This window comes from Amblyraja radiata, chromosome 47, assembly GCF_010909765.2.
Source record: "Amblyraja radiata isolate CabotCenter1 chromosome 47, sAmbRad1.1.pri, whole genome shotgun sequence".
Classification (NCBI taxonomy): Eukaryota; Metazoa; Chordata; class Chondrichthyes; order Rajiformes; family Rajidae; genus Amblyraja; species Amblyraja radiata.
Genome location: NC_046002.1, coordinates 5,661,553 through 5,686,866, shown reverse-complemented (window position 1 = coordinate 5,686,866; position 25,314 = coordinate 5,661,553). Strand labels below are relative to the sequence as shown.

Here is a 25,314-nt window from a genome sequence, read left to right as displayed (position 1 = left end):
ATCAAGGGATAGGGGGGAAAAAGCAGGAACGGAACAGGATCTGTTTTTTAGATGGTCAGCCATGATCATATTGAACGCCGGTCAGTGCTGGCTCAAAGGGCCGAATGGCCTGCTCCTGCACCTATTTTTGATGTTTCTAGGATCGAGGAGGGGGGTTGCCACAGAGTCGCTAAACCAGGTTTGTTTCTCTCTGGTAGATAAAAAATGCTGGAGAAACTCAGCGGGTGAGGCAGCATCTATGGAGCGAAGGAAATAGGCGACGTTTCGGGTCGAGACCCTTCGTCAGAAGCAGACTTCGGGAACTCTCCCTCCTCCCCACAAGCAAGTATGGAACAAAATGCTTCCAATATGTGTGGGCACCATCAATAATCGATGATGCTCTATGAAGAGTCTGACTCTTGCTTATTGTCCCGTGTACCGAGGTACAGTGGAAAAGCTTTTTGGTCGCATGCTATCCAGTCAGCGGAAAGACAACACATGATTACAACCGAACCGTCCACAGCGTACAGATACAGGATAAAGGGAATAACGTTTAGTGCAAGGTTAAGTCCAATTAAAGATAGTCCGAGGGTCCCCAATGAGGTGGATAATAGTTCAATGTTGCCGCAGGAGCTGCGATCGAAGGGATAGCAATATGTGATTGTGGATCTGCTTCTGTGGCTCGCACGCACGCACGCACAGTCACCTGGGCTGGTCGCCATCTTGGAGGCCTAATATTGAAGGGATGTGGCACTCGTGTGTGTGTGTGTGTGTGTGTGTGTGTGTGTGTGTGTGTGTGCGCTTGGAGAACTAGTGGGTGAATGGGTGATCGACAGTCACACACACACAGACACATACATACAGACACACAGAGAGGCGCACACACACACACAGGCAGGCACACACTCACAGGCACACACACACATGGACAGGCACACATACATACAGACACACACACACACACACACACAGTCAGACACACTCAGACACATAGAGAGAGGCACACACATACACAAGCAGACACATACACACACGCACAGGCAGACACACACACAGAGGGAGACACACATACACACACACACAGGCATGCAGACACACACACACAGGCAGGCACACACAGGCAGACACACACGCAGAGAGAGGCACACACACCCACACAGGTAGACACACTCACAGACACACACATAGAGAGAGGCACACACATACACAAGCAGATACACACACAGGCAGGCACAGGCACACACAGAGGGAGACACACACACGCACACATAGACAGACACACATACACCATGCATGAGACAATGTTTGCGTGTGTGTGTGTGAGTGAGTGAGTGAGTGTGTGGGTGTGTGTGTGTGTGTGTGTGTGTGTGTTGTTTAAAGCTTGTGTAAGAGTGTAAAGCAGCTTTTGCTCATCTTTTTGTTATGTCGGGCGGATCCTTTGAGACCTACTCGTGAAGCGCCCACGGCAGCCACTGAGAGAAGGAGCGGGGGGTGGGGGGGGGGGGGGGGGTGGAAGGAATGAAAGGAACAAGGAATAACCAGGGAAAAGGGCAAGCCTACCTTCTCGGCCTGGGCCTCCAATGACTTGAGATTATTTGTCACGTTTTTAAGCTCCTCTTCCAGCTCAGCACACTTGCTGTTGGTGCCGGGAACGGGCGGGCAGGGCGGGTGGGGAAGGAGGGGGCACAGTGAAGGCGGCCATTACAGGAACCGGGTCATGGGTGTGGGGAGACAGAGAGAGACAGAGAGAGAGAGGCGGAGAGACAGAGAGAGACAGAGAGAGAGGCAGAGAGAGAGGCAGAGAGACCGAGAGAGACAGACAGAGAGACAGAGAGAGGGAGAGGCAGAGAGAGGGAGAGGCAGAGAGAGGGAGAGGCGGAGGGAGAGAGAGAGACAGAGACGGAGAGAGAGAGGCAGAGAGAGACAGACAGAGAGAGAGAGGCAGAGAGAGAGGCACAGGGAGGCAGAGAGAGAGAGAGAGAGGCAGAGACAGAGAGAGAGACAGAGAGACCGAGAGAGACAGACAGAGAGAGACAGAGACGGAGAGGCAGAGAGAGGGAGAGGCAGAGAGAGGGAGAGGCGGAGGGAGAGAGACAGACGGAGAGAGACGGAGAGAGAGAGGTAGAGAGAGAGAGAGAGAGAGAGAGAGAGAGGCAGAGAGAGAGAGAGGCAGAGAGAGAGAGAATAAAGAATATGTGATACTCAATAAAAAAAAATGCAATACTCAAAAACAAAGCTTTACACACAGAGGAAACAGAGAGCAAATAGCAAAATTAAAACAAGTGATGTCAAGCAAACCATTCTCAAAATTGTGGTTTGGTTTTTAAGTTGAATGTTATTGACTTGGAATTAATTATTAAATCACATTTAAGGTAGACGGTCAGAACCGGCTGCTAAACACTTTCATTCTCCTTCCCATTCCCACACTGACCTTTCTGTCCACTGTCAGAGTGAGGCCCAGCGTAAATTGGAGGAGCAGCACCTCATATTTCGCTTGGGGCAGCTTACAGCCCAGCGGTACGAACATTGACTTCTCTAACTTCAAGTAACCCCAAGGGGCCACACACACACACACACACACACACACACACAGTTTAAGAATAAGGGGTCGGCCATTTAGAACGGAGACGAGGAAACACTTTTTCTCACAGAGAGTTGTGAGTCTGTGGAATTCTCTGCCTCAGAGGGCGGTGGAGGCCAGTTCGCTGGATGCTTTCAAGAGAGAGCTAGATAGGGCTCTTAAAGATAGCGGAGTCAGGGGAGAAGGCAGGAACGGGGTACTGATTGGGGATGATCAGCCATGATCACATTGAATGGCGGTGCTGGCTCGAAGGGCCGAATGGCCTCTACTCCTGCACCTATTGTCTATTGAATCTCGCTCTCTCTCCATCCCTCCCCCATCGAAGTCTGTGGAGGGAATGGACAGGCGGATCAATCAGTCGGAAGAAGGGCCGCCTGTCCGTGCCCTCCACAGATGCTGCTCAACCCGCTGAGTTCCTCCAGCACTTTTTTTTTTAACCACAGCAGTTTTATTCTCTCTCGTATATGCTTATCCATGTTCCTTAGATTCTTCTTTTGGGCCACTAGAGGGAGCAGAATCTCAGAGTGTGTGTGATACAGTGTGGAAACAGGCCCTTCGGCCCAACTTGCCCACACCGGCCAACATGTCCCAGCTACAGTGGTCCCACCTGCCCGCGTTTGGCCCATATTCCCTCCAGACCTGACTTATCCATGTACCCGTCTTAACTCTTTCCTAAACATTGTACGCTAGAGGCTGTAAACATGTTTCCCATGATCTCTGCCTCCTAATCCCATTTTCCTGCCTTCTCCCCATAACCCTTGACACCCGTTCTAATCAAGACTGTGTCTATCTCTGCTTTAAAAAATATCCACTGACTTGGCCTCCACAGCCTTCTGCGGCAATGAGTTCCACAGATTCACCACCCTCTGACTAATTGAAACATATATAAGATTATTAAGGGTTTGGACACGCTAGAGGCAGGAAACATGTTCCTGATGTTGGGGGGAGTCCAGAACCAGGGGCCACACACACAGTTTAAGAATAAGGGGTAAGCCATTTAGAACGGAGACGAGGAAAACACTTTTTCCACACAGAGAGTTGTGAGTCTGTGGAATTCTCTGCCTCAGAGGCCGGTTCTCTGGATACTTTCAAGAGAGAGCTAGATAGGGCTCTTAAAGATAGCGGAGTCAGGGGAGAAGGCAGGAACGAGGTAATGATTGGGGATGTACACAAAAATGCTGGAGAAACTCAGCGGGTGCAGCAGCATCTATGGAGCGAAGGAAATAGGCAAAGTTTCGGGCCGAAACCCTTCTTCAGACTGATTGGGGATGATCAGCCATGATCACATTGAATGGCCGTGCTGGCTCGAAGGGCCGAATGGCCTACTCCTGCACCTATAGTCTATTGGGATAAGCTGTCTCATTTGCCATCGCTAGTTCCTCCAGGCAGCTTGATCTGTCTCCCTGTTCCACCTTGAACCTGTGTCCTCTGGTCCTCGATTCACCTACTCTGAGCAAGAGACTCTGTGCATCTACCCGATCTATTCCTCCAATCATTTTATCCACAGACAGACGGAACAGGAGGACAGACAGACAGCAGACACGGATGCAGGGCACAGTGGGAAGACATGACAGCGATGAGAAATAATGTTTAAGGCAAAGGGCATGTTGATATGGAAGATTAGATTGGATAAGTGGGTAGTGGAAGAGGAATTAGGTAACGGGGGTCGGAGCGGGCAATTAGAAACGGTTACTTGGATGAAGTGTGAAATCTGACGTGGATTGAATGAATGAAACCTGTTACAGCATAAAACCATTGCACCAAAACACCGCCACTCCCACCGAACTCATAGGTTAATAGAAACAGCAAATGGGACAATATTAAATTAATCGGGAACGCACAATCCAACGTTGGAGGTTACAAGAATAATTAGTCGACACCCGAAGCAACGCACGCAACAACGTTTGCCGGAAGGAACTGCAGATGCGAAAAGATTGACACAAAATTTCTCGGCGAGTCAGGCAGCATCTCTGGTGAAAAGGATCAGGCGACGTTTCGGGTCGGGACCCTTCTACAGACTGAGAAGCGGGGGGGGAGGAGAGTCTCGGTCTGAGGAAGGGTCTCGGCCCGGAAACGATCGCCTATTTCTTCTCTCGGAAGATGAGTTCATAAGTGATAGGAGCAGAATCAGGCCATTCGGCCCCCTCAGGTCTACCCCACCATTCGATCATGACTGATCTATCTCTAGCTGGCAGTATCATCAAAGACCCACACCATCCTGGCCACACACTCATCTCCCTGCTACCTTCAGGTAGAAGGTACAGGAGCCTGAAGACTACAACAACCAGGTTCAGGAATAGCTACTTCCCCACAGCCATCAGGCTACTAAACCTGGCTCGGACAAAACTCTGATTATTAATAGGTACACAAAATTGCTGGGGAAACTCAGCGGGTGCAGCAGCATCTATGAAGCGAAGGAAATAGGCGAAGTTTCGGGCCGAAACCCTTCTTCCTGTTATTCTGATTATTAATAACCCATTTTCTGTTATTTGCACTTTATCAGTTTATTTATTCATGTGTGTATATATTTATATCATGGTATATGGACACATTTATCTGTTTTGTAGTAAATGCCGACTATGTTCTGTGTGCTGAAGCAAAGCAAGAATTTCATTGTCCTATACAGGGACACATGACAATAAGCTCACTTGAACTTGAACTAGATCCCTTAGTACCTAGTTGGCACCCTTATTTACGTAAACACCCATATCCATCTCTGCCTTAAAAATATCCACTGACTTGGCCTCCACAGCCTTCCGTGGCAATGAGTTCCACAGATTCACCGCCCTCTGACTGAAGACATTCCTGCTCATCTTCCTAAAGGAACGTCCTTTCATTCTGAGGCTTCTTCTTTCTTTCGTGGCCATTGTCTATGTTTCAAATGTTGGGACAGGCTCTTGCACCATCGACAGCCTTCTCGATTGCCACCACTAGATGCGCAGTTTTGCTCCCCTAATTTGAGGAAGGACATTCTTGCTATTGAGGGACTGCAGTGTAGGTTCACAAGGTTAATTCCTGGGATGGCGGAACTGTCATATGCTGAGAGAATGGAGCGGCTGGGCTTGTACACTCTGGAGTTTAGAAGGATGAGAGGGGGATCTCATTGAAACATATAAGATTATTAAGGGTTTGGACACGCTAGAGGCAGGAAACATGTTCCCGGTGTTGGGGGAGTCCAGAACCAGGGGCCACACACACAGTTTAAGAATAAGGGGTAGGCCATTTAGAACGGAGACGAGGAAACACTTTTTCTCACAGAGAGTTGTGAGTCTGTGGAATTCTCTGCCTCAGAGGCCGGTTCTCTGGATGCTTTCAAGAGAGAGCTAGATAGGGCTCTTAAAGATAGCGGTGTCAGGGGATATGGGGAGAAGGCAGGAACGGGGTACTGATTGGGGATGATCAGCCATGATCACATTGAATGGCGGTGCTGGCTCGAAGGGCCGAGTGGGCCTACTCCTGCACCTATTGTCTACTGTCTATCCTCCAGGCAGCATTGTTCACCAAGAGGTGGGCATCTTAGTAGGTGTGGCATGGATGGTACAGATGTTTTACGTTCACTTTCTGTGCCTGCCGCATCTGCATAGCCCCCATTTGCTGATGTAGGCCTTGCATCGGCACGTCCCTGTATGAAGCCTTTAAGAAGGAACTGCTGAAAAATCGAAGGTAGACAAAAATGCTGGAGAAACTCAGCGGGTGAGGCAGCACCTATGGAGCGAAGGAAATAGCTGACGTTTCGGGTCGAGACCCTTCCTCAGACTCAGAAACGAGAGGTATAGAGTCTGAGGAAGGGTCTCAACCCGAAACGTCACCTATTTCTTTCGCTCCATAGATGCTGCCTCACCCGCTGAGTTTCTCCAGCATTTTTGTCGTCCTGCTATGTACCTCTTTGGTGACCCTCGGACTATCCTTGATCGGGCTTTACCTTGCACCAAACGTCATTGCCTTATGCTAGAATTCAGAAGATTGAGGGGGGATCTTACAGTTTTGGTCTCCTAATCTGAGGAAAGACATTCTTGCCATAGAGGGAGTACAGAGAAGGTTCACCAGGCTGATTCCTGGGATGTCAGGACTTTCATATGCAGAAAGACTGGATAGACTCGGCTTGTACTCGCTAGAATTTAGAAGATTGAGGGGGGATCTTATAGAAACTTACAAAATTCTTAAGGGGTTGGACAGGCTAGATGCAGGAAGATTGTTCCCGATGTTGGGGAAGTCCAGAACAAGGGGTCACAGTTTAAGGATAAGGGGGAAATCTGTTAGGACCGAGATGAGAAAAACATTTTTCACACAGAGAGTGGTGAATCTGTGGAATTCTCTGCCACAGAAGGTAGTTGAGGCCACAGTTCATTGGCTATATTTAAGAGGGAGTTAGATGTGGCTAAAGGGATCAGGGGGTATGGAGAGAAGGCAGGGATGGGATACTGAGTTGGATGATCAGCCATGATCATATTGAATGGCGGTGCAGGCTCGAAGGGCCGAATGGCCTCTACTCCTGCCCCTATTTTCTATGTTTCTATCCTGTACCTGTACACTGTGGACGGCTCGATTGTGATCATGTATTGTCTTTCCGCTGACTGGTTAGCACGCAACAAGAGATTTTTTCCACTGTACCTCGGTACACGTGACAACTGAATCGTGACCTCCGGAGATGCTGCCTGACCCGCAGGGTTTTGTGTCCGCCATTTTGTGTCTGTTTTACATGCCCACAAAATGGCGGCTCTCCCAATATCTTTGCTCCTCCGCGTCCCCTTCTCCCCCCCAGCACCCCTCCCCAAAAAAACGTATCCCCGTGGCTCGACACAAGCAACTGAGGACACAAGAGCAGAAGAGAGTCCAGTACCTTTTCCTCTAACGCCAGCATGCCTTTGAAAGACTGATCCCTGCTTCTAAGTTCCTCCTCCAGTTTCCGCAGGGTGCTGTTAGTGTCCATGGGGTGCATGCAAGAGCGCGGCGGGAGGGGGGGTGAGGTCATGCGTCAAATGGGATGGTTTGGTCATGAACGAACGGCATGCAAAGAAACCAGAGAAGAGAAAAAAAAAAAGGGGGGCACAGAAACAAAAGGGGAGAACACAAGTCATGGTGAGGTTTTTGCTGCTCCTGAATTCCCCCAAGTAGATTGCAACGATGAACGAGAGCACGTTACAATGGGGAAGGTGTCTCTTTCCCTCCAGTAGAATGCCTGGCCGTTGGTCGGGAGTGAAGGCGTGCCGGCGCAGCGGGTGGAGCTGCTGCCTCGCAGTGCAGGAGACCCGGGATTCAATCCCAACCTCTGGTGTGTGTGTGTGTGTGTGTGCGTGTGTGTGTGTGTGTGCGCGTGTGTGTGTGTGTGTGCGGCGCCTGTGTGTGTGTGTGTGGGGTGTGTGTGTGTGTGTGTGAATGTGTGTGTGTGTGCGGCGCCTGTGTGTGTGTGTGTGTGGGGTGTGTGTGTGTGTGTGTGCGCGCCTGTGTGTGTGTGTGTGTGTGTGTGCGCGCCTGTGTGTGTGTGTGTGTGTGTGTGTGTGCGCGCGTGTGTGTGTGTGTGTGTGTGTGGGGTGTGTGTGTGTGAATGTGTGTGTGTGTGCGCGCCTGTGTGTGTGCGCGCGCCTGTGTGTGTGTGTGTGTGTGCGCGCCTGTGTGTGTGTGTGTGTGTGCGGCGCCTGTGTGTGTGTGTGTGTGGGGTGTGTGTGTGTGAATGTGTGTGTGTGTGTGCGCGCCTGTGTGTGTGTGTGTGTGTGTGTGTGGGGTGTGTGTGTGTGAATGTGTGTGCGCGCCTGTGTGTGTGTGTGTGTGTGCGCGCCTGTGTGTGTGTGTGTGCGCGCCTGTGTGTGTGTGTGTGCGCGCGCCTGTGTGTGTGTGTGTGTGTGTGTGTGTGTGTGTGGTGTCCGTGTGTCTCTATGCATGTGTGCCTCTGTGCGTGTGTGTGCCCCAGTGTGTGTGTGTGTGTGTGCGCGAACTTGCGTGTGTGTGCCCCAGTGTGTGTGTGTGTGTGCGCGCGCGCTAGTGTCCGTGTGTGTGTGCGTGTCTCTGTGTGTGTGCGCGTGTGTGTGTACATGTGCGTGCGTGTCTGTGTGCACACGTGCATGTGTGTAGTCGTCACGTTCTCCCTGTGACTGTGTGGGTTTCCTCCGGGTGCTCCGGTTTCCTCCCAAAGACATACAGGCTTGTTGGTCAATTGTCCCAAAGACGTGCGTGTGTGGGTTGGTAGGTTAATCGCCCCCTCTGTAAATTTGTGTGTCGGGAGTGGATGAGAAAGCGGGATGACGTAAGAATCGGCGCGAGCGGGTGATCGATCCACGATCCCACACACCGCGTTATCTGGGCCACAACAATAAAAAGATATTCAAAGTGCTGGAGTAACTCAGCAGGTCGGGCAGCGTATCTGGAGGACGTTTCGAGTCGGACAAAACAAAATCATAATCACCTCAGGAAAGAGACACCTTCACCAGCTCAAGCCTCAAACATCCAGTTGGTTTCACGCAGGTCACGGGGAGAACGTGCAAACTCCGTACAACCAGCGCCCCGTAGTCGGGATGGGCCTGTTTCCGCGCTGTATCTCTGAACTAAATTAAACTAAAACGCCGGAGTAACTCAGCGGGACGGGCGGCACCTCTGGAGAGAAGAGATAGTTGATGTTTCGGGTCAAGATCCTTCTTCAGGATCGATTAGGAAAGGGGGAGATGCAACGAGACCTGGGTGTCATGGTACACCAGTCATTAAAAGTAGGCATGCAGGTGCAGCAGGCAGTGAAGAAGGCGAAAGGTATGTTAGCATTCATAGCAAAAGGATTTGAGTATAGGAGCAGGGAGGTTCTACTGCAGTTGTACAGGGACTTGGTGAGACCACACCTGGAGTATTGCGTGCAGTTTTGGTCTCCTAATCTGAGGAAAGACATTCTTGCCATAGAGGGAGTACAGAGAAGGTTCACCAGGCTGATTCCTGGGATGTCAGGACTTTCATATGAAGAAAGACTGGATAGACTCGGTTTGTACTCGCTAGAATTCAGAAGATTGAGGGGGGATCTTATAGAAACGTCCAAAATTCTTAAGGGGTTGGACCGGCTAGATGCAGGAAGATTGTTCCTGATGTTGGGGAAGTCCAGAACAAGGGGTCACAGTTTAAGGATAAGGGGGAAATCCTTTAGGACTGAGATGAGGAAAACATATTTCACACACAGAGTGGTGAATCTCTGGAATTCTCTGCCTCGGAAGGTAGTTGAGGCCACAGTTCATTGGCTATATTTAAGAGGGAGTTAGATGTGGCCCTTGTGGCTAAAGGGATCAGGGGGTATGGAGAGAAGGCAGGGATGGGATACTGAGTTGGATGATCAGCCATGATCATATTGAATGACGGTGCAGGCTCGAAGGGCCGAATGGCCTCTACTCCTGCACCTATTTTCTATGTTTCTATGTTTCAGACTGGGTCAGAGTCTGAAGAAGAGTCTCGACCCGAAGCGTCCCCCATTCCTTCTCTCCAGAGATGCCGCCTGTCCCGCTGAGTTACTCCGCCGTTTTGTGTCTATCTTCGATCTCTTGCCTGAATGCAAGGCCCGTGGGAACGTTACCGAGGGGTAAATGATACTGCAGGAAACCAACTGGATTGTCGGAACTTGTCCCCGTGACCCAAACCCCGAGGGACGTGCATTAGGGGGACATGCCCATTCATCACCGGCAGACAGAACTGGGTGGCTGGAAACAAATACTTACGACTCCGTCACCTCCGCCCGCTCCTCGGTCCGCTCAAGGTCACCCTCAATGATCACCAGCTTGCGGGCCACCTGTAAGAGAGGACGGCTGACAAGTCAAGGCCAACTCGCTGCCATCTTGTCCTTGGGATGGCAGGACTTTCATATGAAGAAAGACTGGATAGACTCAGCTTGTACTCGCTAGAATTCAGAAGATTGAGGGGGGGGATCTTATAGAAACTTACAAAATTCTTAAGGGGTTGGACAGGCCAGATGCAGGAAGATTGTTCCCGATGTTGGGGAAGTCCAGAACAAGGGGTCACAGTTTAAGGATAAGGGGGAAGTCTTTTAGGACCGAGATGAGAATTTTTATTTTCACACAGAGTGTGGTGAATCTATGGAATTCTCTGCCACAGAAGGTAGTTGAGGCCACAGTTCATTGACTATATTTAAGAGGGAGTTAGATGTGGCCCTTGTGGCTAAAGGGATCAGGGGGTATGGAGAGAAGGCAGGTACGGGATACTGAGTTGGATGATCAGCCATGATCATATTGAATGGCGGTGCAGGCTCGAAGGGCCGAATGGCCTCTACTCCTGCACCTATTTTCCATTCTGCCATCTGGGAAGAGGTACAGGAACATCAGCTGCAAAACCAGCGGGATGCTTTGTAACTTGGTCAGCGCCGTAGGCGGCTGCTATTTGTATACATTGTGTATGCAAGCAAAGAATCTCACAGGTGACAATAAAGTATTCCTATCCTACTTTGCACGGACGTTGGGATAAAAAGAACAGGAGCTTTTCCCCTAAACTGCAGGGAAGCTAGATGCAGGAAAAATGTTCCCAATGTTGGGCGAGTCCAGAACCAGGGGCTACATAAAGGGGAAGGTACACAAAATTGCTGGGGAAACTCAGCGGGTGCAGCAGCATCTATGGAGCGAAGGAAATAGGCGACGTTTCGGCCCGAAACGTCGCCTATTTCCTTCGCTCCATAGATGCTGCTGCACCCGCTGAGTTTCCCCAGCAATTTTGTGTACCTTCGATATTCCAGCATCTGCAGTTCCCTTTTGAACGCTACATAAAGGGGAGGCCATTTTAGGTGAGAAAAAAACCTTTTTCACCCAGAGAGTTGTGAATTTGTGGAATTCCCTGCCTCAGAGGGCAGTGGAGGCCAAGTCACTGGATGGATTTAAGAGAGAGTTAGATAGAGCTAGTGGAGTCAAGGGATATGGGGAGAAGGCAGGCATGGGTTATTGATTGGGGACGATCAGCCATGATCACAATGAATGGCGGTGCTGGCTAGAAGGGCCGAATGGCCTCCTCCTGCACCTATTTTGTAGTCTGGATAAAGCATTTTCTAAACGAGACAACCCCCTTGCCAATCCACTGCTCTTTCTGACCCCAAAATGGCTGTCCAGAAGGCGGCCATTTTAGCTCAACAGCAAGGCAGTGCCAAGGTGGTACCCCAACCTGCATGACCCTCTCACCACCCTGTGTCGCACTCACCTCCTCATACTTGCGATCTGCCTCCTCTGCGATGTGTTTGGCTTCTTTGAGTTGGATCTCTTGCAGCTCCATCTTCTCCTCATCCTTCAGGGCCCGGTTCTCAATCACCTTCATCCCCCTGGGAAGACAAGCACAACACTCCCCAGTCAGCTGCAGGCGGTTCCTCCGGCTTTAGCTGCCGGAACACATGCGCGTTCGATCCAATTTGAGGAAGGACATTCTTTGCTATTGAGGGAATACAGGGTAGGCTTATTCCCGGGATGGCAGGACTGTCATATGCTGAGAGAATGGAGCGGCTGGGCTTGTACACTCTGGAGTTTAGAAGGATGAGAGGATATCTCATTGAAACATATGATTGTTAAGGGTTTGGACACGCTAGAGGCAGGAAACATGTTCCCGATGTTGGGGGAGTCCAGAGCCAGGGGCCACACACAGTTTAAGAATAAAGGGCAAGCCATTTAGAACGGAGACGAGGAAACACTTTTCCACACAGAGAGTTGTGAGTCTGTGGAATTCTCTGCCTCAGAGGGCGGTGGAGGCCGGTTCTCTGGATACTTTCAAGAGAGAGCTAGATAGGGCTCTTAAAGATAGCGGAGTCAGGGGATATGGGGAGAAGGCAGGAACGGGGCAATGATTGGGGATGATCAGCCATGATCACATTGAATGGCGGTGCTGGCTCGAAGGGCCTACTCCTGCACCTATTGTCTATTGAAACTTGTCCCATTCACAGTATAACGGTCATTAAAGTTTAGAAAGTGATTTACTTTTTAAAATATAACGAAACTCGATACTGCGCACCGCAGGCGAATGGTGAGTAATGCCCCTGTCCCACTTAGGAAACCTGAACGGAAACCTCTGGAGACTTTGCGCCCCACCCAAGTTTTCCTTGCGGTTCCTGGAGGTTGCAGGTGGTTGCCGGAGGTTGCAGGTAGTGGAAGCAGGTAGGGAGACTGACAAAAACCTCCGGGAACCGCACGGAAACCTTGGGTGGGGAACAAAGTCTCCAGAGGTCTCCGTTCAGGTTTCCTAAGTGGGACAGGGGCATAAGGCGCCCCTAAAATTGTGGCGCTATCGTGTACCGTTTTGGCTGTATTTCGGGAACATACATAAATACATTCAAGATGAGACTTTTAGTAATATAGAGATTATTTGGCACCTAGGACTAGAATTTAAAAAGCAGTGCATCTACAGATGAGTCAAGGGGGTTGGTGCATTGGCCTCATTGTGTGTGTGTGTGATCTCTCTTCTGGTAGGGTGTCAACATGAGGAAAGACAATGCTGCTTCTGTTCACTCCTCGCTACGAGTGGTACGGACTGAGAACAATCGACTGTAGATGGCTTTAGCCCAAAAGGGCGCAAGAGAACGTGAAACAGTCTGCAGAAAACATTTTAACAAAGCGAGAACAATCGTGGAACAGCACAGCACGGGATCAGGCCCTTCAGCCCACAATGTCTTTTGCTCAACCATACTAGCCACCCCATAGAAATAAAAGAACTGCAGATGCCGGTTAACACGCACAAAAGGACGCAAGACGACTGGAGTCTGAAGAAGAGCCTCGACCCAAAACGTCTACTATGACCATACTGAAGAAGGGAGACTGCGCAAGTGTCTGCAACAATAAACAACACTTCAAAGGGAGATTCTGTGAATAAGGCGTATGAAGGAACTGGTTTAAAACATAATAGAGGCAGGAAACATGTTCCCGATGTTGGGGGGGGGTCCAGAACCAGGGGCCACACACACAGTTTAAGAATAAGGCGTAAGCTATTTAGAATGGAGACGAGGAAACACTTTTTCTCACAGAGAGTTGTGAGTCTGTGGAATTCTCTGCCTCAGAGGGCGGTGGAGGCCGGTTCTCTGGAGAGAATTCTTTCAAGAGAGAGCTAGATAGGGCTCTTAAAGATAGCGAGAGAGAGTCAGGGGATATGGGGAGAAGGCAGGAGCGGGGTACTGATTGGGGATGATCAGCCATGATCACAGTGAATGTATCGAAGGACTGAATGCCCTCCTCCTGCACCTATTGTTTATTGTCCCTGGTGCTTGGGATAAAACCAGTGCACGGGGTAGTCATTGGTCAACATTGACTCCTGCACCTACTGTCTATGGTCTTATAATAAAGTTTTCTCCGATGGAATCCTCCGTCAGCCTCACCTCTCGCTTTCGTCCGCTGCCTTCTCAGCCTCCTCCAGTTTCTGCAGGGCCGTGGCCAGACGCTCCTGGGCCCGGTCCAACTCCTCTTCAACGAGCTGGATGCGGCGATTCAAAGAGGCCACCTCCGCCTCAGCCTGGGCAAAGTGGAAAAGAAAAGGACAACATCCCGGTGAGCAACAGGACCAAGCGCAGGCTTGGCGATCGCTTCGCCCAACAATTAAGTTCGCAATTTAAAAAAAAAAATTTTAACATTTCATTTGACTTTTATTTTACAGAGCAAGTTGTGCACATTTACTGAGGTTGTCCACGACCATGGCCAAATCCACCTCTAAACTGGAATTCTGTGGCTGCGCCTGCACCAGCTTCAGCCTTCTTGGCTGATCCAAGTGGAGTTGCCCGCCTATAATTGTCTCTGTCAGATTCACGGAGGCGAGGACGATCCTCCAGTGGACCTTTAGGCCTTGGCCTTGCAGTCTCACAGCGTGTTTGGCGACGCAGAGTAGCAGGAACGATCTCTGGAGGAAGGTGGAGATAGTCACGCATGTACTGGATGCCCTCATTAGTCATGTACCAGTAAACGTATCGCCACGCAAATTGCTCCTTTACATATCCACGAGATTTCAAAGACTGCATGGCCTTCATTACATGTAGGTTAGGGACCTTTTTGTCTGCCAACTCAGGATGTTTTGCCACCATCTGCCCCCCCCCCCCCCCCCCATATCTCACTGACCTCCTCTCCCCCTACAAACCCTCACGGTCCCTCAGATCCACATCAGCCGGTCTCCTCTCCATCCACAAGTCCAACCTCCGCAGTTTTGGGGACAGAGCCTTCTCCAGGGCAGCTCCCAGGCTCTGGAACTCCCTCCCCCAACTGATCCGCAATTCCGTGTCCCTCACCATCTTCCAGTCCCGCCTCAAGACCCATCTCTTCACCTCTGCCTATCCTTAGCCCCACGTCCCCCTCCATTTTCATCTGTGCTTGAATTGCCTCATATTGTGTTTTGAATTGAATTCTGTCTTTAATTTGTGTACTAGTCATGTCTCTACTATTTATTTCATTCCGCTTACATGTTTTTCCTCTACTTGCTAAATTTTTGTAAGGTGTCCTTGAGACTCTTGAAAGGCACCCATAAATAAAATTTATTATTATTATTATTATTATTATTATATGCACATCTTTTTTGGCTACCATTACACCCTCCTTGAAGAGGAGCTCATAGATAGTGATACCGCTCAGTTCGCAATAACCAACCTGATCTCCTGGTGGCTCAGCACTTCAACTCCCCCTCCCATTCCCAATCCGACCTTTCTGTCCTGGGCCTCCTCCATGGCCAGAGTGAGTCCCACCATAAATTGGAGGAGCAGCACCTCATATTTCGCTTGGGTAGTTTATACCCCGAGCAGTATGAACATTGACTCCTCCAATTTCAGATAGTCCCTGCTTTCACCCTCCTTCCCAGCTCCCCCACAGCCCACTGTCTCTGCCTCATCCTTTCTTCTTCCCGCCCCCCCCACCCCCCCCCCACACCACGAAGAAGGGTCTCGACCCGAAACGTCACCCATTCCTTTGCTAGAGGAACCAATTTACAGAGGGCCAATTAACCTACAAACTCACACGCATTTGGAATGCGGGAGGAGATAAATGGCTTTCTCCTTAAGAATAAGGAGTAAGCCATTTAGAACGGAGACGAGGAAACACTTTCTCTCACAGAGAGTGAGAGGAAGTCGGGTAAGTCGGGACGTTTTTCCAGCCTGATAAAAAATGTTCACGAGTAAAAGAAATAGTCGGGATGAAGCCCCGAGTACCTACAGCTGGCATAACGAGCCGCTACAATATATCTATGGACTCCTACGGACCCGTTACGAACATTCTGCGAGTTTGAATCAAGGGGAAAACTCGGGAGCATTCGGGAAAATTTGTGAATAACTCGGGAAAGCGGGACAGACCCTTTACTCCTGCATTTTTGTCAACCTTAAATGTATCTATCCATTAAATCAGACACTGAAGAAGTCTGAAGAAGGGTCTCGTCCCGAAACGTCACCCATTCCTTCTCTCCAGAGATGCTGCCTCACCTGCTGAGTTACTCCGGCATTTTGTGTCTATCTAAGATTTTACCGGCATCTGCAGTTCTTTCTTACACGTGTGAAAATACAAGTCCCCTTGCCCTCTACCGCAATCTAACAAGCACACATGGGTGATACTGGCCACACCCTGCCACTGAAGTCACCAAGTTTACATCGCAACGTATCACTCCACCACTGGGTGGGGGGAGGGGGAAAGAAGTGCTGCTACTTTCAAACTTACTGTTGCTTCTAACCTCTGTTTCCTCATTCCGCGGCAGTGCAAGTCTCACTTCCTCCCTGCCTCTTCCCCTCTTGAACAACCAGGCACGGAAATTGCTATCAAAACTCAGGGGCGGGGGGGGGGGGACGGACGGGACACAATTTCTTGGTGGCCACGCACACATGTGAGGCTTCGGCCGAGGGCCCTGTGGACGGTAACATCGGGACCTGGCCTGGTTGGTGACCGACTGCGAACTCCAGCAACAGCAGCTTAGAAACATAGAAAATAGGTGCAGGAGTAGGCCGTTCGGCCCTTCGAGCCTGCACCGACCGCCATTCGATATGATCATGGCTGATCATCCAACTCAGTATCCCATCCCTGCCTTCTCTCCATACCCCCTGATCCCTTTAGCCACAAGGGCCACATCTAACTCCCTCTTAAATATAGCCAATGAACTGTGGCCTCAACTACCTTCTGTGGCAGAGAATTCCACAGATTCACCACTCTCTGTGTAAAAAATGATTTTCTCACCTCGCTTCATCTGCCCTGAATCGTGGGGCTTGAATCGACCCGTTCGCGGGACCTTTCATCGCCCAACATCGATCGCCTCGATGCAGCAGTTTGATTTTAAGCCGCGCCAGGCGCTGAAAGGCCTCGCGAACGGGCCGATTCAGCCCTTAGAAAGCGTCTGATAGAGTCCGGATTACAAAACATGGGGGGGGGGGGGGGGGGAATTGTTCCCCACCTCTCAAAGCATGGGAGGGGGGGGGTGTGTGTCCCCTGTTCCTCCAGGATTTCCGCCCTGTACAATGGGCACTGTTCTCATTCCAAGTACCAATGGCCTGTTTGGACACATGCTGAACTGTGTCTTTCTTTTGCTGTGAAGACACAAAATGTGCTGGAGTAACTCACAGCGGGTCAAGCAGCACTTCTGGAGAACGTGGATAGGTCTTTTGGTTCAGAGCCCTTCTTCAGACCTTTTTTTTTGGTTCGTTCTGAATGAAGAAGGGTCCCGACACGATACGTCACCTATCCGTGATCTCCAGTGATGCTGCTCGCCACTCTGAGTTACTCCAGCGCTGTGTCTTTCCTGGGTAAACCAGCATCTACTGTTCTTTTTTTGGTTGTTGTTCCGCTTAGAGACACAGCGCGAAAACAGGCCCTTCAGCCCACCGGGTCCGCACCGACCAGCGATCACCCCGCACACTAACACTATCCTACACACACTATCCGCACATTAACAGTACCCTACACACACACACACCGGGGATAGAAACATAGAAAATAGGTGCAGGAGTAGAGGCCATTCGGCCCTTCGAGCCTGCACCGCCATTCAATATGATCATGGCTGATCATCCAACTCAGTATCCCATCCCTGCCTTCTCTCCATACCCCGATCCCTTTAGCCACAAGGGCCACATCTAACTCCCTCTTAAATATAGCCAATGAACTGTGGCCTCAACTACCTTCTGTGGCAGAGAATTCCACAGATTCACCACTCTCTCTGTGTGAAAAATGTTTTTCTCATCTCGGTCCTAAAGGATTTCCCCCTTATCCTTAAAATGACCTGATTGCCCGAAAATACAGTGGCTAGTGGAATCAAGGGATATGGGGAGAAGGCAGGCACGGGTTATTGATTGGGGACGATCAGCCATGATCACAATGAATGTGTGAATTTTTTTTTTTAACAATCTCGGTCCTATAAGATTTCCCCCTTATCCTTAACATTTACATTTACATTACATTACATTTATACCAAGCCAAATAACCTACAGGCCCGTACGTCTTTAGAGTGTGGGAGGACGTCGAAGATCTTGGAGAAAAACCACGCAGGTTTTTTCTCACAGTGTTGATCGAGGAGGAAAAGCTGGCCGAGAGAACAGTAAATTATCCTTCAAATAGGGCGATACAATAGACAATAGGTGCAGGAGTAGGCCATTCGGCCCTTCCAGCCAGCACCGCCACTCAATGTGATCATGGCTGATCATCCCCAATCAGTACCCCGTTCCTGCCTTCTCCCCATATCCCCTGACTCCGCTATCTTTAAGAGCGTTTAGTGCACGTTAAAGCCAGTGCAGTCCGATCGAAGATAGTCTGAGGGTCTCCAATGAGGTAGATAGCAGTTCAGGACTGTTCCCTAGTTGTTGGCAGGGGATGGTTCAGCTGGGAAGAAACTGGCCGTGAATCTGGAGGTGTGGGTTTTCACACTCCTGTACCTTTTACCCGATGGGAGAAGGGAGAAGAGAGAGTGGCCTTTTGAGTTGCAACTGATATCCAGGAAGATGGAGAATATTCAATCACACTCCTAGCCTGCAGCAACTAGATGGTGGAAGGGCCTTGGGGTGTCAAGTAATGAGTTAAGGGGCTGTCCCACTATGGCGACCTTATTGGCAAGTTTAGGAGGCTGTCATGGTCTTGTTGAATCGCCGAAAAGTTGGCATTCTTCGACCTCCTTTGACTATGTAGAAGACTGGCTTCGACAATCAACGAGCCATTGAAACGAGCAAAGGCGAATATACTAAGACTCTCTACGACTATCTCGACTACCTTCGATAACCTACGATAACATGCCGACCTACTACGACTAAACCTACGACTACAAATGTATCGATTTTCTCCATGCCGACCAGTTTTTGGTCGCAGAACATTTTTCAACACCAGGATCTGGTGAGGGGTGTGTAAAGATACGAAGTAGGTATATCCCTTTTATCTTATTTTACTTTCTTATATCTTCTGTTCTCTATTTTTCTCTTGCTTTTTCTTTGGTTTTCTTTTTATCTCTTTTTCGTGTTTTACGTTTCTACGGGTCTCTCTTGATCAACCTTTCACGCACTTACTATCCTATCTAACTCTCTCTACTTTCCTTCTTTTTAAAGTTTAAAACAAGAGGTGGTACAGGAAATGTATTATGTTATTTTTGGCTTATATCACTGCAATGCACATTACCTCTAATAAACAAAATATTAAAAAAGAAAAAGAAAAAAAAGAAAAAAAATTTCAACATGCTGAAACATTTTCTGCGACCAAACTGAGGCCGCGGGAAGTAACCACTGTGCGGGAACTCCTCTCGACCATGAAGGAGGCTCACCAGAGACCACCTACGACCATGTTGCGAACTTGTGGCGAGCGCAGGGTCTCCTAAACTCGCCGATAAGGTCACCGCAGTGGGACAGCCCCTTTACATGATGTGCAACATCCAACTCTAATTTTGTGTCTACCTTCGATTTAAATCAGCATCTGCAGTTCTTTCCTACACAACCCCTGCCTCAACCCGTGTAGAACTGTAGAACTATGCAACGAGACCTGGGTGTCATGGTACACCAGTCATTGAAAGTAGGAATGCAGGTGCAGCAGGCAGTGAAGAAAGCAAATGGTATGTTAGCATTCATAGCAAAATGATTTGAGTATAAGAACAGGGAGGTTCTACTGCAGTCGTACAGGGTCTTGGTGAGACCACACCTGGAGTATTGCGTACAGTTTTGGTCTCCTAATCTGAGGAAAGACATTCTTGCCATAGAGGGAGTACAGAGAAGGTTCACCAGACTGATTCCTGGGATGACAGGACTTTCATATGAAGAAAGACTGGATAGACTCGGCTTGTACTTGCTAGAATTTAGAAGATTGAGGGGGGATCTTATAGAAACGTACAACATTCTTAAGTGGTTGGACAGGCTAGATGCAGGAAGATTGTTCCCAATGTTGGGGAAGTCCAGAACAAGGGGTCACAGTTTAAGGAAAAGGGGGAAATCTTTTAGGACCGAGATGAGGAAAACATTTTTCACACAGAGAGTGGTGAATCTCTGGAATTCTCTGCCACAGAAGGTAGTTGAGGCCAGTTCATTGGCTATATTTAAGAGGGAGTTGGATGTGGCCCTTGTGGCTTAAGGGATCAGGGGGTATGGAGAGAAGGCAGGGATGGGATACTGAGTTGGATGATCAGCCATGATCACATCGAATGGCGGTGCAGGCTCGAAGGACCAAATGGCCTACTCCTGCACCTATTTTCTATGTTTCTATGTTTCTAAGAGTAATGTGAGGAAACACTTTTTCACCCAGAGAGTTGTGAAATTGTGGAATTCCCTGCCACAGAGGACAGTGGAGGCCAAATCACTGGATGGATTTAAGAGAGAGTTAGATAGAGCTCTAGGGGCTGGTGGAATCAAGGGGATATGGGGAGAAGGCAGGCACGGGTTATTGATTGGGGACGATCAGCCATGATCACGATGAATGGCGGTGCTGGCTCGAAGGGCCGACTGGCCTTATCCTGCATCTATTTTCTATGTTTCTATGATACGTCACCCCCATCTATTTTCTCTGGAGATGCTGCCTGAGCCGCTGAGATACTCTGGCACTTTGCGTCTATCTCTGATTTAGGTTTGCAGCTATTTATACTGCAGGCCAAGTTGTGCTTTTGTTCAACATAGAAAATGCTGCTTCCCACAAAACCGAGACATACATCCTACAACTGATGTCACACAAAAGCAGAATGGATTTTGTAAGTGTTCCTCCCGTCGGCTGTAGGTACATTTACTACCACAATCTTTAAGAGATTGTTAGATAGAGCTCTGGGGGGGGGAGATTGCAACCTTCACGTGGTCCACCCTGTTTCAACGAATGCAATCAACCTGGCGTGCACAAACAGAAGATCAAACGGAACAAGTTGTCTTACAACTTTAGGCTGTGCGCGCCATACGCAAGAAGCAGCAGCTCCAGAGGCTAGTGGAGTCAGGGGATATGGGGAGAAGGCAGGCACGGGTTATTGATTGGGGACGATCATACATGATCACAATGAATGGCGGTGCTGGCTCGAAGGACCGAATGGCCTCCTCCTGCACCTATTTTCTATGTTTTCCAGCACAACAGACTGTAACGTGCTTCAGAAAATCCCGTGTGCGATAGACGTCGTGTGCAGGAAAAGAATAGTGGGCCAAATCAGCCTGAAGGTAGACAAATTTGCTGGAGAAACTCAGCGGGTGCAGCAGCATCTATGGAGCAAAGGAAAGAGGCAACGTTTCGTCCCGAAACGTTGCCTCTTCCCTTCGCTCCATAGATGCTGCAGCACCCGCTGAGTTTCTCTAGCAATTTTGTCTACCTTCGATTCTCCAGCATCTGCAGTTCCTTCTTGAACACAAATCTGTCTGAAGCAGGGTCCCAACCTAAAAGGCCACCTGTCGAGATGCTGCACCCACTGAGTTACTCCGGCACTTTGTGTCTTTTTTTGAATATTGGGCCAGACATTGCCAGCGTCAACGTGAAAACCCAGTTCCCATCTTTTGTTTTTCGTGCACTATTACCTCAACCCACTCCACCCTTGAAACTAAATGTACAAACAAGGAACTACGGAGGCCAGTTTTCAATAACAGACAAAATGTACTTGTGTAACTCCTGTATCTGTACACTGTGGACAGCTTGATTGTAATCACGGACAGTCTTTTCACTGAATTGATAACACGCAACAAAAAAGTGTTTCACTGTTTCTTGGTACACGTGGCAAGACCTGAACTAAAACAAACTCAGCGGGTCAGGCAGCACCTCTGGAGAACATGGATAGGCGATGTTTCCGATCTTTGGACTGAACAATGATAACCAAACATCTGTAGCCTCCTTTTGCTCTGGTATTTTATTTAATTCACATGTTTAATCAATAATGTGTTATTATTAATGTTTAATGTGTTATGTGTCCTTCGCTTTCAAGAGAGAGCTAGATAGGGCTCTTAAAAATAGCGGAGTCAGGGGATATGGGGAGAAGGCAGGAACGGGGTACTGATTGGGGATGATCAGCCATGATCACATGTGCTGGCTCGAAGGGCCTACTCCTGCACCTATTGTCTATTCCTAACTGTCACTGTTGTGTTGTCACTTGCGGGCGGAGCACCAAGGCAAATTCCTTGTATGTGAATACTGGGCCAATAAACGTATTCATTCATTCATTCATTCATTCATTCATTCATTCAGACAAGGGTCCCAACTCAAAAGTCTCAGTCTGAAGAAGGGTCCCGTGTTCTGGACTTCCCCAACATCGGGAACAATCTTCCTGCATCTAGCCTGTCCAACCCCTTAAGAAATTTGTAAGTTTCTATAAGATCCCCCCTCAATCTTCTAAATACTGAGGGGGGATAACTAAATACTGCTCAATCACAAATTTGATGTCCTTCCTCAAACTAGGAGACCAAAACTGCACACAATACTCCAGATGTGGTCTTACCAGAGCCCTATACAACTGCAGAAGAGGCCCTAGACAAGTGTATGATTGTGAGTCTGCTTGGACACTATCAAACTGCCAAGAGGCAGCCGGATTGGTGCTTCTTTCAGCAAGTCCTTCTGCAGCTACTGCCACTTTTACCACTTCCTCTTCACACTAAACACGTTTGCTCTTGCACATCCTCTATTGAGGAACCACAAAATGAAGTCACCGAACCTTACAGATATTCGCACTCGCACAAAATGGCTCCTTCTCTCTCACATGCGCCTGCCTGTGTCTCCTTCTTTGCATAAAGATTACAGAAATATTTATTTTTGCACATTGAAAAGAGGAAGGAAATGCTCTATTAAAAGAAAGCCTCTCCCAGAAAGTAAATCAACTTAAAGTTCAACCTAAATCGTCCTAATTTTCAACAATCAGTCACATTTTTTTGATCGAAAGATACAGCATGAAACAGACCCTTCGGCCCATCAGGACCATGATGCTCCGCTTTCCTCCCACATCCAAAAAAACGTGCGGGTTTGTAGGTTAATTGGCCCTCTGTAAATTGCCTCGAGTGTGCCGGGAGTGGATGAGAAAGTGGGATAACGTAGAACTGGTGTGAATGGGTGATTGTGTATGAAGGAACTGCAGATGCTGGTTTAAACCAAAGATAGACACAAAATGCTGGAATAACTCAGCGGGGCAGGCAGCATCTCTGGAGAGAAGGGCCCACACACTTCCACATATTCCAATTTAGAGAGTTCAACGTTCATACTGCTGGGTTTGTAAGCTACCCAAGCAAAATGTTGGTGGGGGCGCTGCAAGCTGGCAGCCCTGCCAGCAGCATGTTAGTTTTCTCTACTTTTTAAAAAAAATTTGTGTGTTTTTAATGTCTCTCTGTGTGTCTTGTGTGGGGGGTGGTGTGGGGGGGTAAGGGGGAAACCGCTTTGGTCGCCTCCTCCACGGAGAGGCAACTTTTTCCATGTCGCCTTCCCCCGTAGCATAACATCGAGGATCGGTGCGGCCTTTCCCGGAGACGTGCCGGGGACTTCAGCTGTGGTGGATGTTTGTGTTAAATTTTTATTGTGTTTTTGTGTGTTCTTTTTTCATTGTACCGCTGCTGGCAAATTCATTTCACTTGCACTTTATGTGCAAGTGACGAATAAAACTGATATTGATTGATATTGATAGGTTCTTGATTTGTACGGATGTCAAAGGTTACGAGAAGGAGCAGGAGGATGGGGTTGAGGGGGAAAATATAGATCAGCCATGATCGAATGGCAGCGCAGAAACGATGGGCCAAACTCTGCTCCTTTGTCGAATGATCTTTCCATTGGACAAAAGGGCAACTAAAGGGCCTGTCCCACTATACAAGTTTACCCAAGAGCTCTCCCGGGTTTAAAAGAAAATCAAACTCGTGGTAAGTACCTAGAATGTACGTAGCGGGTACGTCGGAGCTCGGGGCGTCTCTTAGCGGCCTGCAACGCTAACGGCAAGTACTCGGGAAACGCGGTGAGTTTGTGACCTTTTTTCAACAGTGTGACAGAGAGTGTCCACGAGAGCCCCGAGTACCTATTACCGTAATTCTCCGAGTTGGAATCAGGGGAAACTCGGGAGAACTCTTGAATTACCCCGTACAGTGGGACAGGCCCACTAGATCAAGTCTCTAAACTATCGCATCAGGTGTTTAAGAATTACTTTGTCCAAAAAGTGAGGGAATTGTATCCTCAGATCGACAGCTAATACTTTTATTAAGCATGGTGGCGCAGTGGTAGAGTTGCTGCCTCACAGCACCAGAGACCCGGGTTCAATCCTGACAACAAGTGCCTGCCCCTACGGACTTTGTACGTTCTCCCCGTGAGCTGCGTGGGATTTATCGGAGCTCCAGCTTCCTCTCGCACTCCAAAGACAGGCAGGTTTGTAGGTTAATTGGCTTGGTAAAACTGTAAATTGTAAACGCAGCTACATGCCCTCTTCTCCCCACCCCCACAGCTCAGACCATCACACAAACCAACCTCCTTTCCATCGACTCCATCTACACTTCACGCTGCCTCGGCAAGGCCAGCAGCAAAATCAAGGACCAGTCTCACCCCTGGTCACTCCCTCCTCTCCCCTCTCCCATCGGGCAAAAGGTACAGAAGTGTGAGAACGCACACACCTCCAGATTCAGGGACAGTTTCTTCCCGGCTGTTATCAGACAACTGAACCACTTGATCACTAACTAGAGAGCGGTCCTGACCTCTCATTTAACTCATTGGAGACCCTTGGACTATACTTAATCAGACTTTATCTTGCACTAAACGTTATTCCCTTTATCCTGTATCTGTGCACTGTGGCTTGGCTACGGGGGTCAAGATCGTCCCGTCAATGGGGGCTCGAGGCCCACGACCGAGGAAGAACTAAGGGAAAATTTTAAATGGTCAGCTCGACATAGACTACAAGACCTACACCAAACCCAAACCAATTAGGAGCAGACGAAGGCATTCGATCCAATTTGTGATCCCAGCTACAAAGACAGATGTGTACAGCAATTCGTTCTTCCCCCGCACAATTAAAGCATGGAATAATCTTCACCCAACTATAGTTACCCAACCAGATGCAACTAAATTTAAAGTAGCTCTTTCTTCCCAATAACTCTTTCTGGCTTAAGCCCTCCCTTCACCACCTCCAGTTTAAATTCCATTTGGAATATTTTGGAGGACCAAGAAACCATGAACCAAGGAAGGGACTTTATTTCGCCTTCCATTCACAGTGAGGAATGTGGAGGAGTCACTGTGGTGGATGTTCATGTTAAAATGTGTTTTTGAAGTGATCTGTTGCTTTTAATTGTATGACTGACCTGGCCAATGAAATTCCTCGTATGTTGCAAAACATACTTGGCGAATAAAGTGTGATTCTGATTGTCACCATATATTGTCTTCCCATTGACTGGTTAGCACTTGGCAAAAGCTATGCACTGTACCTCGGTACAC

General features: G+C 48.8%; 1 protein-coding gene across 2 annotated transcripts in view; it reads right to left on the bottom strand.

Moving 5' to 3' along the window:
• Nucleotides 1-1,335: 1,335 nt before the first annotated feature.
• Nucleotides 1,336-25,314, bottom strand: part of tpm3 (tropomyosin 3) — a 48,894-nt gene continuing 24,915 nt past the window's right edge. For both annotated transcript variants that reach the window (XM_033015906.1, XM_033015905.1), the window contains 4 exons: nt 13,875-14,008; nt 11,723-11,840; nt 10,243-10,313; nt 1,336-1,615 (listed from right to left, as the gene is read on the bottom strand). In XM_033015906.1, the coding sequence (XP_032871797.1) occupies nt 1,354-1,615; nt 10,243-10,313; nt 11,723-11,840; nt 13,875-14,008 (585 nt within the window). In that variant the 3' untranslated portion in view covers nt 1,336-1,353. The remainder of the gene's footprint in view (nt 1,616-10,242; nt 10,314-11,722; nt 11,841-13,874; nt 14,009-25,314) is intronic.